The 15,930-nt window shown below is 41.4% G+C and overlaps 1 protein-coding gene across 2 annotated transcripts in view; it reads right to left on the bottom strand.

Annotated features, from left to right (window-relative positions):
- Positions 1 to 15,930, bottom strand: part of LOC121289270 (BTB/POZ domain-containing protein 19-like) — a 177,330-nt gene that overhangs the window by 14,733 nt on the left and 146,667 nt on the right. For both annotated transcript variants that reach the window (XM_041208536.1, XM_041208537.1), the window contains exons 5-6: positions 7,509 to 7,577; positions 2,330 to 2,461 (exon numbers count right to left, since the gene is read on the bottom strand). In XM_041208536.1, the coding sequence (XP_041064470.1) occupies positions 2,330 to 2,461; positions 7,509 to 7,577 (201 nt within the window). The remainder of the gene's footprint in view (positions 1 to 2,329; positions 2,462 to 7,508; positions 7,578 to 15,930) is intronic.

Here is a 15,930-nt window from a genome sequence, read left to right on the forward strand (position 1 = left end):
CTCACGGCCCTCTGAGAGAAAAAGATTCTCCTCATCTCCATCTTAAATGGGAGGCCCCTTATTTTTAAACCGTGCCTCCTAATTCTGGTCTCTCGCACAAGAGGGAAACATCCTCTTAGCATCCACCCTGTCAAGTTCCCTCAGGATCTTATATGTTTCAATAAGATCACCTTTCATTCTTGTAAACCCCAATGGATGCAGGCCCAACCTTTCCTCATAAGGTAACCCCTCATCCCAGGAATCAGTCGAGTGAACATTCTCTGACCAACTTCTAATGTCCTTTCTTAAATAAGGAGACCAAAGCTGTTCACAGTACTCAGATGCAGTCTCACCAATGCCCTGTACAATTGTAGAAATGCAACCCTATTCCATTCCCCTTGCAATTAATGACAACATTCCATTTGAGTTCCGAAAAAGAGTCATGTTGGACTCAAAACATTAACACTGTTTCTCTCCATAGATACTGCCAGACCTGCTGAGTTTTTCCACCGTTTTCTGTTTTTATTTCAACATCCCATTTGCTTTCCTAATCATTTGCTGCACCTACATAATAACTTTTTTGTAATTTGTTTACCAGGGCACCCAGATCCCTCTGTACCACTGAGCTCTGCAATCTCTCTCCATTCAGATAATATGCTGCTTTTCTATTCTTCCTACCAAAGTGGACAAGTTTACATTTTCCCACATTATACTCCATTGGCCAATTTTTTTCCCCAAACAGGACATTTATCCTGGTCCTAATACTCTAAAATAATGATGCCAAACTCAATTTACATGATGGGCCTTATTTGGCATCCCAGCACTTGATTTGCACCACATTCACATTAGGACAGAAACTGGTTTGCCTTTTGCCCAATCTAGGGCATAAAGCGGGTGCAATATATACCAATTTCTGGGCACACCTAATCTGCACTGACGGCATTGCTGCCACCATATTGGTCCTCAGTGTTCGTAGGCGTACCTGGCAACTTGAAATCAGTATTGGATCAAGTATGTAAAGAAGGGTCCTGCTCCTATTTCAAAATGCTTGAATAACTAGGTGAGCCTTGCAAGCTCTGACTAGTTCTTCCAGTTTTACAGCAGTCTACATAATAGTTCTTCAAGGGACCTGTGGAGACCACTGAAGAAATCGTAGGGAGAGTTTACTTTACCCCTTCTGTGGAGCATGGAGGAACAGGTGTACTTCCCCCAACTCCAGAGCACTACTGTGGGCTGCTGCCGGCTTGTACTCGATCCTTCTGCATCTCACTGCTGCATACATTGGAGCTTGAAATTTAATATCAGGGTGAACAGCTACCAGCATGCAGTGAGAACCTTCAGTCTCTGTTCAAGTGGGGCACCACTGCCAGCACTCCAGGGAATGAGAAGCCTCATGCCCACACCACCCCATCTCATTCCCAGTCTCTCCTCCACCCTCTCCCTCAGCCATACTCCAGTTTCTCAAACCTCAATCCCTATTCTCCCTCTTTCTCCTTAGCCCTCATTACCAAGGCCCAATTCCCGCTCAATGACCCCTGAGCCATCCAACCCTTATTCACCAGTCTCCTGGTCCTCTTCATGCCCTAGTCCCTACCACCTTCTCCCCTAACCCCTGTTGATCCTTCTACAACAACAGTCCCATCGCCCAACCTTTGCTCCCCTTGCCCAGTGCCCCAATTTCCCAGCAACAATGGCCCATCCCATTCCTCGAAACCACTCACTACCCACTTCCGCACACCCCCCCCCCAAACCCTGGGTCCAAACCTCCAAACACCATCCCCCCCCTTTGAATTTCAATCACCTGCCCTATTGTTTCTGGTCACACTGTCCCCTCTACATCTCAGCTAGCTCAGTCTCCAATCATTCCGAAGTGAGCATTTGTTCTGTGCCAGTGGAGGTGGTGGAGATGGTGATGTTATGAAACCGGGAGAGGGAGTATTCCAGTATTGCATGTGATATTTAAAAGGCACAGTTCTTCCTGCCTAATAGGAGCAGTGCCCTGGAGACTTGGCACAGCACAATGTGGGCCATGTGTTTAACATCCTGCTCTGCAAGTTATTTCATACTCAACAAAACAGGTATAAAGTCTTTGATGGACTTGGAGATTTAGCTCTCTCCGTGAAGAGTTCACTGTAAATGCAATCTGATGTTAACACTTCTAACTGTTACACCCCTTACGCTTGCACTCATTTGTTTTTACATCGTAAAAATATATACATTTAAGTTATCTGGTAATTTGGATTTTAATGTCATACTCAATCTGCAGTACACAGAAATATTTGTTTCTGCAGGACACAATTCACAGATGGCATCAGAGGAACTGAGCCACAGTTCACAAGTCTATACTTACTGAGTTAACATGAGCCCATTCTCTGACAAAGTTAATTAAATCAGGTTCATCAATGGTGAGGAAGTCACTCTGCAGAATAGCAAGCAGGGCAGGGTCAGAAAGTTCATGGAAGCCTCGGGTCTTCACAATACTCTTGAGGACAAACCAGATGATTCATCTTATTAAAACTGAACGAATGGGTCCAAAGAATATAGTACATTTGAGTACACTGATTGCTTGATTTATTTTATATGAATATTCAGGACTGTATATCCTTAAGGACTGGCAACATACAGAACAGTTGACATTTTCCTCAACTTCATTGAGCCATTAGGCACTTTCTTCTCTTCAACTTTCTTCTACCTAGGGTATGGTTTTGTTGAAAAAAGTAAATTGCTTTATCCCCATCTATTTAAATCCCCTTATCTTCCCATGCAATCCCCTTGCCCCAGCCCACGATAGACATCACACAAGTCAAAGATAGGCACGGCGGTCTTGGTCTATGGGTTGGAGGAAACACTTCGTTCAGTCCACACATTCCCAAACAATATGCCCACGACTGAACTCGCCATGTAGAGAGCTTGGGGCTATAAGCATGGCCATGCATCCCTACATTACACGAATGTCAACTATTCAAAAGTGCTACATTGACTGTGAAGTGTTTTATGATGTCCTATGGTCATGAAAGGCACTATTTAAATGCAAGTTCTTTCTTTCCTCTTTGTCTTCTATCACTTATTCTTCAGAATACACAGGGCAATAGGGTATTCAACTACAGAGGCCGTCAAGCCAAAGCCAAATTTGTCCTCACCATTACTAACATATGTACTTTCCAGACGAGCTCTCTAGATGGCAATCTGGAGTAGCTATCCTGGCTGCTTTTTCACTCCCTACTTTGTGAATAATCAGGCCAATCATCAAACTCCAAAAAGTGCACTGAAATCAACTAACTCAGCATAAAACCAGATTGAAGCTTGGTCTGTATAACAATATTTATAGCCCTTCAGTGACCTATGCATTGAGAGCTGGAGGAGATATCTGGGGTCAATGCCAGTGGTATAGCTCCAAGGCCATGGCTGCAATGTAGGAAAGACAGTGTGGATAGGGATCTCAAGACCATCACTTCACTCCTGCACTCTAGCGCAGAGCAGTAGGAGTGATGAACTGCAGTGTCAGGAGAGTGGCACTGACTCCATGGAACAGGCTCCTGCTATTCTCTCTCAGGATGACAACATGCTTGCTACCACTGCAGTGCCCCAAAGACAGGTTTAATAGAACACTCATGAGGGAAATAAAATATTTGCAAGGTAGAGAACCAGTCCAATACCTGCAAAAAAATCTCTTCCTAGAACTCACAATTCAGTGGTTAGCAGAGAAAATTGCCAAAACAAAAAGCCCAGAAGTTGGCCAGCAGCTTAACAGGTCAAACCAGCAACTAACATATATGAAGCCAGATGACCTTTTAAATAGTACTCGTGCAGGGTGGCGCCATGATTTTCTGAAAAGGTTTGTCACATGGTGAGTTAGGTACTAGGACAAACCAATTTCATAAATGGTCCTAAAAGCAGCATAGGACTTATTTAAATATTACAATGAGTTTCTGCACAATATGATGGGCAGTGGACTTCTGGCATAGGGTGGACGCATACACATCACCCTCCGTATAGGAACACCATCCACCCAAAACCAGAATGGAGTGATCAAATTTCCAGGCCCATGTTCAACAATAACTTCAACAATTTGTATTTATATAACAACTTTAACATAATGAAACATTCCACGGCACTTCACAGGAGCATCATAAAACAAAATTTAATACCAAACCACATATGAAGATATTAGGTCTAATGACCAGAAGCTTGGTCAAAGAGGCGGTTTTAAGAAGTGTCTGAAAGGAGGGAAGTGAGGTAGAGAGGTGGAGAGATGTAGGGAGGGTATTCCAGAGCTTGGGGCCCAGGCAACTGAAACCACAGGATGACTTATTGATGCAATGATCCCATTCTTTACATTCCATGGATCTTCCAACTGGAAGAACAATTAAAACTGGGGGTGCACAAGAGGCCAGAATTGGAGAAGCGCAGATATTTTGGAGGGTTATGGGGCTGGAGGAGATTACAGAGATAAGGAGCAGCGAGGCCATGGAGGGATTTGTAAACAAGGATGAGAATTTTAAAATCAAGGTGTTCCTTGACCTGGAGCCAACGTAAATCAGCAAGCAGAGGGGAGATAGGTGAACAGGACTTGCTGTGAAAGACACTGGCAACAGAGTTTTGAATGATCTCAAATTTAGGGAGGGAAGTATGTGGGAACCCAGCCACGAGACCTTTCAAAAGCTTGTTAATACATTAGTCTTGCTGTTCGGCTTCATAATACATGCTGACCTCGATCCAAAACAAAAGTGCTGTATCTTACTTCTAAAAATCCTTTTAAAAGACAGTTCAAATCTAAAAATAGACAACAGGGCAAACAACAATTAGGTAAACTGGGAAATGCAAACTGAGCTCCTTACATCTGACCACTTCCTCCTTTTAAACTTTTGTTTTACTTCATACTGTCGTGTGACAAAGGTCACAAAAGATCAGTCTGAATGAGTTATTCTTAGTGCAATAATCAGGCAGGAGGAAGCAATTAGTCACATCCAGTAGCTCAGGCCTGCAGACGGAAATAACACAAGTTTAACAGGATGACTTGCTGATGCAATGATCCCATTCTTTACATTCCATGGATCAGGATTGGTGGTAACTGCATGAGGCCTCTCACTTTCTCACTCTCTCTAGGTACTTTTATGTTTTAATTTGCTTCATTTCATTTGTGTCTGGCAGAGCCGCACCCCTTATCTTGGCAGCAAGACTGTAAATTTACATATTTGTGGGTTATGATTCTGCTGAAGGGATAAGGAAAACAGTATTAACAGCATAAGCACGGACCTGGTGCTGAACTTCAGCTTTCAAGTGATCTTTCCAGTGTAAAAGTGCCTTCAAGTCCCTCCATGCTCAAATATGCACTCATCATAATTTGCCTCCATTTATGCGGGGCAGGAAATGTCTAGTCATGAGGCTCCAGCCATCAAGCACAGGCTTGATGAACCAGGTGGTCTTTTCTTGCCTGTCAATCTGGTATGTATATATAACATTTGTCAAATGATACAGGATTTTTATTATCAGAACTAAAACGACCAATATACTTATTTCGTTGGATTCTGTGCATGGAGAATTCTGTAAAACCATAAAATCCATGGAATATTTTTACAGGCCAAGAAAGACTATATAAAAAAACATAAGAGCATTAAAATTTATAAAAGTCTTTTCTGGGAGCGTTCAGAGTTTATTCACTGACTCTTACAGAATGTGACATTTAAACCCTTGGTCGGCAGGGAGTATTCCAGTTGGTCTCAGTGTCCCAGGTTAGACAGAAAATCAGCCAGGAATTCCAGTCTGCTGCGTTTCTGCTGGGTAGAGCATATGTGGGTAACTGGGTGACAGCACTACATGGTTCAGCTATGATGCACTGTTAAATAGCCTGCTGACAGTCCAAGGTCAATTTTAACTCCTGATCTCAATCAAGAAGGCAGGATCCAGCCCTCAGCAATGTGAGGCTATGGTGATCTTGGCTCCACAACCTCTTCTGCACAGGGCCCATAAGTCTCCCACTTGAATCTATTGGCAGGTGCTGCCACCTGGGGGTCTAAAGGGGGTTGGGTGAGGGGTCAGTCAGGAGACCTGGGACAGGGACGACTCTGAAATCCTTCTCCTCTTTAACCACAAGGGAAAAATCAATTAAAATTAATCACCTACCTGGGCTTTTTCTAGCCCCAGTTCCTCTTGCCGCAGGTTCGATATTATAGGTTAAGCCACAACGGCTTCTGCAAAGCCCTTGGGTTGAAATTGCAGTCGGCCTCAGTGACATCATTGGAGCTCAATCTGCATATTTAAAGGAAGATCCCATTGTCTTTCAAAAGGCAGCTGGATCAGTAAAGAGGAGTCATTTTGACTTCCTGCTTGACCAGTTTCCACCAGGCAAAAACAGGGTTAGAATAAGCTCTTTAAGTTTCAAGACTCAGAAGAAAAACTACCTGGCAGGAATGGTCCCCATGAACTAAAAGCTAATAGCTAGTCAACACAAAGAGGACAAGAGGAGAAAATTGGTAGGGAAAAGGCATTTGTTGAAAAAACACTCTACATATAAGTATGTTGCTGAATGATAACATAGCACATGATGTTGTCAAATCTTACACTTTGTAGCAACTTTCCTACAACAACTTCTCAGGGTGGAAGGGCTGGTGAGCAGGATGGGTAGCATCAGGTATCCTAGTCAGCAGAGGAAGCCCAGGGTTGAGTTTAAAGAAGCTTTTGAAGAATAGGAAACAGTAGTAAGATTTAAGAAGAGAATTCCAAATTGAAGGTGAGATGGTTGAAAGCTTTGCCAGTAGTGATGCAATGGAAGGAGGAGGAGAAACACAGTCACCCAGAGTTTCAGGATTGGAGGGCGCATATGGTGACATACATTGTGGAAGATTTTATAACGATATAGAAGTGAAACAAGAAGAAACTTGAACAGAAAAATGAGGATTTAAGTCTGTAACATGGAGCCAATAGAAATCAAAAGCACAAATGGACTGCGTTGCTTATGGAGGGGAAGGGTTAAGTCACTTGTGATCCTACATTTGCAAGTGAACTTTATTGCACCTGCTTATTTATATCAAACTGACCAGTTGAAGAGTTTTCTCAATTCCCCTGAAACTTTTCTTCATCAAATGAATAAGATGTTTCAAAAATGGGATTGAGGCAGTAGAACTCTCCCATATCTATTTGGATCAGTAAAACTGATTAATCTCTACACAATCTACCACATATCTGCTGTTAAAATAGTATTATACTGCTTCCTCATCCTGGAAAAAGCAGCACCCAAGTTTCTTAAGTATCAGTCGTAGATTATCTTGTATTTTTGTTAAATATCTTGCTGATAAGTGGCCTGTTGCTGTGGCAACATAAACCAAATGTATAATATTTATTTCCAATAGACACACCTAATTCTCAAGTTCAGTGGACCCCATACTTTATGGATACTTCAACCTGCATGTGTGGGTTCAGATGTGACATGAGCTTGCTTTCAATTGATTCCATCTGGCAGCAGAGTAAATGAACTAATTCCTCTGAAAAAGAAGCCACTGGTATATACATTGACCTTTTCCAATACTCACTTTGGTGTGGCCCTCGATGAAAGCCAGGCATTTGTCCTTCATGTCAGTCTGTCTGTATGTCACTGCAGCCTGGGGAGATATAAGGTAATGAATATTTTACAGAGTTTTGTTTTTTGAGCTAATTGTCCATTTGCACAGGTTACAGTGATCTATTCTCAACTACAGAACCCGCCCCACACTTGCCCATCCTTGAACTGAACTCTACTTGTGCATCTCTGCAAAACTTAAGCTGTCACCCTGAGCTCAGTGCTGACAAGTTTGTCTCTGGGTCAGAAAGTCATGGGTTCAGACCCCACATAAGACCCCGCTTAAGCACATAATCTCAATTGACATTCCTATAGAATGCAGAGGGAGTACTGCACTGTTGGTGGTGATGTCTTACAGCTGAGATGTTAAACAGAGTTTTTTTTTTCTGCCCTCCCAGGTAGATGCAAACGATCTCAGAGGAGCGAGGGAGTATCCTGACCAACATTTATCCCTCAACTAGTGTAACTAAATCCGCATAATTGGTTATTTAGCTCTTTGTGATTTACGGTACCTTGCTGTGCTCAAAGTGGCTTCCACATTTTTTCTACATTCCAACAGTGAGCATGTTTCAGAAGTACTTCATCAGCTGTGAAGCATTTTGAGACACGCTGAGGTCATGATAGGCCTTACATAAACACTAATCATTTCAAGTACATTAGTAATTTTATTAAAAAATATTTTCCCCACTAATATTCAACTATTGGTATCAGGATTATATGTCACAATGGAGAAGGTAATATACAGGATATTATAGCCTAGGAGTATGTTAGGTGTGAACAATTACAGCTGCCCTGTTTTCCACTCCTGCAAAGTACCCTTACCAAAAAAGAGCAGTGCCACATGCATGGGAGCCGATGTAGGCCAGGGTTAATGCTGTGTTTCCTACCCACAGGACATGGGTACAGAGATATATGAAGGTGTCAAAAGGAGGTAAAACTAGTCACCGGTATCGCATACCAGATAGGTGGGTCAAATAAACATGCCACAAGTTTTGCCGCCAATCTGTTAAACATCTACTGCTGTCCCAAAGAAAGCAAATGGCTGAGGTGCTAGTGACCCAGTAAGTATCAGCACATTCAGGAAAGGAAGGCAGGAAAATACACTCGTTACCCATCAAAGCAGTAAGTTTGAACTGGGTAGAGCTCAACTACCTGCAACTATAAGAAGTGGACCTAATTCCCCAGATAACAAGGACAAAGCAACATCCTCAATATTAGACAAGTACAAGAGGCAAGAATTAGAGGAGGGCAAAGATCTCTGAGGGTTGGAGGAGGTGACAGAGATAGTGAGGGAGGGATGAGAATTTTAAAATTGAAACAATGTCAGACTGGGAATCAATATAGGTCAACACAGGGGTGATGGGTGAAAAGGACTTGATGAAATTAGGATATGATCAACGGAGTTTTGGATGAGCTTTAAGTCTACAGAGGGTGCAAGGTGTCATACTACAGAAGAATGCATGCTATACTATTATTACTGGCTATTCCTTGCTAGCAAGGGTGATTGTATTCCATGAGTCTGAAGATGGCTGCTGAGGCCAATTCTGAACATGCAAACTTTATGGCATGTAGGACATTTGTTGCCATGTGGGATGTCGGGTCAGTGTTATTTTTGCCGCTCTCACTTTTCCTCTTCATTTTGTTGTCGTTGGGTCTCAAAATGCTAAGATCCTTCCCGCAGTCACTGTTGCCATCTGCTTCAATCTAGAATGATGGTCTCCCAGGAGCTGATGTTAATGTTACATTTCTTAATGTTGGCTTCAGCATATCCTTGAATTGCTTCTTCTGTCCTCCTTTGGTGCATCTGCCCTGACTGAGCTGGGAAAACAAAACCTAGCTTGGGAGTGTGGTATCCGACATCCAAACTAAATGACCAACTCAACAAAGCTGATGGCAGATGATCATAGCCTCAATGCTTGTAGTGCCTGCTTGTGAGAGAACTGTGATATTCGTGTATCTGTCCTCCCACTTAATATGTAAGATCTTCTGCAGTCAACATTGATGGTATGCAGCAAGCTACTGAACTAAGCTGCATTAATTGAAGACATGATAATTAGAAGTTAGGCATCTCCCAGTAGCAAAAGACGGTGAACATGAAGGGTTGTTCTCAGGCTGCCATTTTGTGTCTGTTAACAACCAGCTAAGACTGGGTACAACTACTGCTCTTGTACTGGGTACAACTACAGCACCCTGTTCCCAATCAGTCACATGATGACCTGCAAACAGAAAATATCCCCAAGAGAATATTGTCTTTTCCTTGGAGGGTAACATACTCTCAAGAAATAGCCCTGTAAACAATACTAAGCAACATTAAATTTACATTAAAGCAAGTTCCATTAAATAATGTATAAACAGCTCCAATTAGATAATTATTTGTCCATTGTCCTCACTGTGCTTAAACCCCAGAGTCTTGCTTCTCAACCTTTAAAGATTTTAACATCATTATTGAGAATATGAATAACTATTAAATGGCTCAGTGGTCAATTGCATTTCACTGCATTTGAGGGTGACCTAGGATGATGTGGGTGATCCATTCTGGTTTTGATCAATATCTGTTTTGACACAGATGAAATGTCTTGTAGAAGTGTTACAAACCACGCATAAGCAACCCTGAAGGTCAGAACTGGTTCAGTCAAATTCTTTTCCACGGGAAGTGCAAATCAAGAATAGGAGATGAAGACAAGCATAATACTTCAGCCTCAAGTGCTACCTTTTAGAGGTCTGAATTACATCTAATTTCAAGAGCTTAGGAATCCAGTGCCCTAAAGAAGTCCCAAGTACTTATTTAAAAGTAGATACAGCAAAATGAGGAATGAATAGTAAGTTAGAGACTTAAATGGAAAAAGAAGGCATAAATATATAGAAATAGATTGCTAAATATAAAGGCAGGCAGACACAAATAGAAACATTAAACAGTATAGATGTTGACAGATGAAAACATAACAAAGAGACTTGTTTCCTAAATTTAGAAATGAATAGTCTGCAGCTAATATAATATATGTTAAAAAAAAGTAAGAATTATGTAGTCATCAGAATACTGCACCTTCAGCCACTAAGTATGACTTCTGTGGGTTCGATCTGTGTGTGGTAATAGTATTTGAACTTGCTGGATTGTTGTAAGAACCCACTGGTTCACAAAGTCTTTCAAGACAGAGGACCTTCCACCTCCACACTGTCTGGCTTACAAGTTTCTTAATAAGTAAGCCACTCAGTTGTAAATAGGTCTGTAGGTTCCAAGACCAAAGCGAGCATCATTACCATATCAACTTGCATATAGGTTGCACTGTTTGAAAGCAGAAAAGCAGATTAAATTGGACGAGCAGCTTTTATAGAATAAAAATAAAAGGTTAACTGGTCATTTTCAGCTTGCTGTTTGTGGGAGCTTTCTGCGTATAAATTTACTGCCTTGTTTCCTAAATTACTGCAGTGGCTACACTTCAAAAGTACTTCATTGGTTGTAAATGAATGTTTTGAGACATCCAGTGGTGGTAAAAAACGTACCAGTCTTTTCTTTCATTAAAATCTTTTCCTGGGGTGTACAAATCAAATTTGAGGCACTGCATATATGTGTTAATATTGTATTTAACTGAAAATGAATACTTGGAAATTGAGTAAAGGAGTATGTTCTTTAGTAGAATATCATTTTCAGAGTTATTTCACAACGTTATAAAAGGGCACATTTCTTTAACTTAGGGCACAGTAATTTAGTAACACTAGAATGCTTTGAGCATAAATATACCATTGGTTCATTTAACATACCCTTTGAAACCTCCTAGCAACTTCTAGAATTAATTCTCCTGCATCTGTTAACAGGAATTCTTCTGCACATTCTTTAAGACTTATCATGACTTTCTGTTCCACCACCCCTACGGGTAATATGTTCCAAAGGGTTATTGCCCTCTAACTGCAGACTAACATCCCTTTCATGTTCTCGGTTCTTGAAACTTGTACCTGACAGAATATTTATGGCTGGATCCAAATTCTCCATAACCATGAAAACCTTAAACCCAAGTTACAGTTCATTTTTGTCCTCTCTTAGCCCTCTAACTTCCAGAATCAGCCTGGTAAATCCCTCCTCTAAACTCCTTCCAGTAATTCTACTTCTTTCCTGTAATATGGAAGCTATTCTACACGTGACTTCACCAAGGCCAAGTATAATTTTAACATTACCTCTTCATAAGTCACACCCCTAGCTATATATCCCAATGTTTTATTTGCTATATAGACTGCCCATCCACACTTTATTGATGGTTTATGAAACCTAATGCACCAAAAACCCTACATTTCTTTCCTGCTCTGTTACTTCAAGTATGTATTCCTTTATTACATATTCTGCATTCTCATTTTTTTTGCTAAATCCCATAACTCTATACTTATCTGCATTGGACTTTATCTGCCACTTCCTCTTCCCATTGATCTGGCCTGTCCAGGAGCCTTTTGATTATTACATGTCAACCAACATCATGGAACACGGCAACCAAACTGTTGTCATCTGCAAACAAAGACGCTTGAAATAGTTCAGGCAAGAAAGGACTCTTGAACTACTTCAGCTAACTTTGTTGTGCAGGATCTGCACCTGTGAGTTCCAGTCTCTGTAAGGAATATTAAAACCCTCCATTAAAAATGGAGTTATTCTGCAGATATGATGCAGCATATAAAAACATATTGAGTTTTGTCAAAGAAATTTGCTAGCCCTTCCTCTGCTTTGACAGCACAAATGGTATTCTTCCATTACTGAGTGATTATTTCATTCCCACAGAAGTCTATAACCATGACCTTTGCAAGTGAAATTAGTAAACTTGCCTCAATTACTGTCAATTTTATAAATAGAAAGTTTGTCCAATTACAGCTGTTAATTCAGATCTGAATTGCAACAATTGGAGAATCACAAACTGACACAATTATTCTGTTGGATCAGCATTCAAGAGGATAAGCTTTCACTCCCCGAATTTGGGATTAACTGTATCAAAGTACAACATTTGCACCAGCCTTATTGCCCTCTAACTGCTGGTGTATGAAAAAACAATGGAAATCAAAAACAAAAGCAAAGTACTACAGATGTTGGAAATAAAATCACAAAATGCTGGAAATACACAGCAGGTCAGGCAGCATCCAAGGAAAGAGAAACAGGGTTCATGTTTCAGGTCAAAATACTTTCATCAGAACTCACAGAATCAATTCCTGTTTGATTTCCAGATATAAAAGAAAAAAATAAGCACACTTGTCAGGCACCTAATTCAATACCTCCCTAACAAGTTGGTCACACTACATTTGCTTTACAAATGTGAAACAAGTGCTTAACATTCTGTTATGGACAGAGGGCGTTGAGATAAACTGAAACCCTCAATGCCCTTCCCTTACTGTCCATAATCAGCGTGGATTTTTGGAAAGGTAGATGTGTGTGTTTCTATACCCCCCTTAATCTGTGGTCAACTTAAAGAACCAGCAGCAGTTTCTCACGGGTTCAAAAGTAAGGAAGCTTATTTATTCACACACTCATCCCAAGTTTAAACACTATGTCAAACACTCAGAACTCACACACATACATACACAAGAAAAAAATAAAGAGAATAAAGCACTTCTACAATTTACAAACAAATGAATAGTTCATAGTTCACATGTCTAGCTCGTTGTAGGAAAACAGTCTTTGCCAGTCTGTTGAAGATGACTTTTCGCTCCTGAAGGTTAGTCTAGATAGGTTCAAATAGCTGGAGTCGTATTTCACAGTTGTGGCAAAATTCCCTCAAAGGGATGAATGTTCAGCAGGTCATGAGGTTAGGCATTTGTGGCTTTCATATCAGGAGGGTTCAAATTCTTTACAGGTGGACTTGGATTTAGGAATCAGGCTGGGAAGCTTTTAAAGACTTTACAGCTTCCAGGTTCTTAAAAGGCAAAGATGGCACTGCCTTTTCTGCAGTTGCTGGCTCTTTCAGTGTCTTCTGAAAATTGCCCAGGTCTTTTCTGGGTCTTTAGATCAAAACACGTTATTGCCAGCCGGTTTTGGTCACATGACCAATACTGGTATTGTTTAACCAAAATGGTTTTCAGGTCCAAAGGCATCACTACAGAATAGGAGGTAAATGGTGGTCTTTCACATATAAATTGTGGATAACTGGTCTCATCAGCTCTCTTTTATTAAATTGTAAGCTTGGAGACATAGACCAGAATTTTTCCCTCATTGGTCAGGCTTGGCAGGAGCGGGCAGGGGCAGTTGGGAAGCTGACCACCGCCCATGATCGGCTCCGCTCTGCAATTTCACGTGGGCGGGCCAATTAAGGCCCGCCCTGCGTGGATCACGAGTGGCAGCGCTGAGCACTGCCTGCGCGGGCAAGGGGAAGAGGAAGCGCGGGCCTGGCACACAGTTCGCGCTTGCGCTTCAATCTCCCTGAGGCATGAAGCTGCCACATAAGGCATGTGACTCTGCCACATGAGCTAGAGCATGTTATTAATTCAAAAATAAAGGTTTTAGGCTCTGAAGAAGAGTCATACAGACTCGAAACGTTAACTTTGTCTTTCTCTCCACAGGTGCTGTCAGACCTGCTGTGTTTTTCCAGCGTTTTTGTTTTTGTTTCAAGTTTTTTGTTAATGTTTATTTGCTCGTGGATGAGGTTTCCTAAAAAATGCAAAGGCCGCTTGGCCTTTTCACCTGCCCGCCAACCGTAAGGTTGGATAGGTAGCGTTAATTTCATTTTAATTAGCTTGTTAATGGCCTTTATCTGCCTTTCAACTATTGGCAGGTGCACAGCCGAAATATAGCGCAAGTGCGCGATGATGTTGGGATGCATGCTCAATGTCATTGTGCGTCATATTATGCTTGGGCATGTTGGGCGCGTGCCCGCATGCCAAATGTAAAATTCTGCTCATAGAGTCCAGAAGAGCACTGATGCTGTGTTTGGGGCAAACCACAGACAATGACAAGTGTGAATTTCACAGAAGGTTGCTGTCTGGGCCTTTCCATTCATAGTGGGAGGTTCTCACCCAGTATGATTCAATTTGGAACCTTCAAGAAGCCTAAGATATTTCTGTGCTGAAGTTGCAAAGTTCACCTGATCTTGGCAGCCAACTGAGCCACCTTAGAATTTTAAAACATAAAAGACAGTTCCAGAAGCTTCCACAGGAACACAGTCCATGTTTGAAGTTATGAATAGGATGTGCCTTCACTGGGCATGACACAGTCCAATACAGCTGGTGCTGTGGGCATGTTTAATCAAGGCGGGCATGAAGTGCATCTGTCTTCATAATAGATTGAGTTGCTCAGTTGGTATCATGGATAAGCAATAGAAACACTTAAAGCAGCAGTAGGATATTTAAATAAGGGTCTTACACTTGTATCATTTAGAATAAGAACCTGCATGCCCTGTCTGGGCTTCTTTAGCCATTTTGCCTATTTCTGAATTTTCTCTGTTGTCTGTAGCCACAGAGCAAAATTCTCTTTAAGAGGTGCTGGCTGCCTTTCAGTGGTGTTGGTAAATCCTGATTTCAAGGCTCCCCATAAAGAGGCATACAGGATCATAGAATCATAGGATGGTTCCAGCACAAAAGGAGGCCATTCGGCCAGTCATGTCTGTGCTGGCCCTCTGAAGGAGAAATTCATCTGATGTCACTCCCCTGCCTTCTCGTTGTAGCCCTGCAAATCTTTCCTTTTCAGATAATGATCCAATTCCCTTTTGGAAACCTTAATTGAGCTTGCTTCCACCACACACTCACTCCAGCGTATTGCAGATCCTAACCACTCACTGCATGGAAAAAAATCCTTATGTCACCATTGCTTCTTTTGCCAATTACCTTAAATTTGTGACCTATGGTTCTCGATCATTCCACCAATGGGAACAGCTTCTCCCTATTCACTCTGCTCACACCCTTCATAATTTTGAATACCTCTATCAAATCTCCTCTCAACTTTTTTTTTTCCTAATCTTTTTACATAACTGAAATTCCTCATCGCTTGGAACCCATTCTCTTGAATCTTTTCTGCACTCTCTCTAATGCTTTCATGTCCTTCCTAAAATGTGCTGCCCAGAGCTGGATACAATACTCCAGTTGAGACTCAAGCAGTGTTTCATACAAATTTAACATGATCTACTTGCTTTTGTATTCCATGCCCCTAATGATAAAGACTGGGCAGACATATGCTTTATTAGCCACGCTCTCAACATGTGCTGCCACCTTCAATGATTTATGTGCACAAATACCCAGGTTCCTCTGCCCTGCACTCTCTTTAGAAATTGTAATCTTTATTTTATATAAAATAAAACAAAATGTTTAAAATACTCATCAGGTCTGACAGCATCTGTAGAGAGAGAAATGGATTTAATGTTTTAAGTCGAATGTGACTTCTTCAGAACAGAAGCAGTCATATTCAGTTCAAAATGAGTCTAAGGAAGATTGGAAAATTA

The sequence above is a fragment of the Carcharodon carcharias genome, chromosome 16 (assembly GCF_017639515.1).
Source record: "Carcharodon carcharias isolate sCarCar2 chromosome 16, sCarCar2.pri, whole genome shotgun sequence".
Taxonomy (NCBI): Eukaryota; Metazoa; Chordata; class Chondrichthyes; order Lamniformes; family Lamnidae; genus Carcharodon; species Carcharodon carcharias.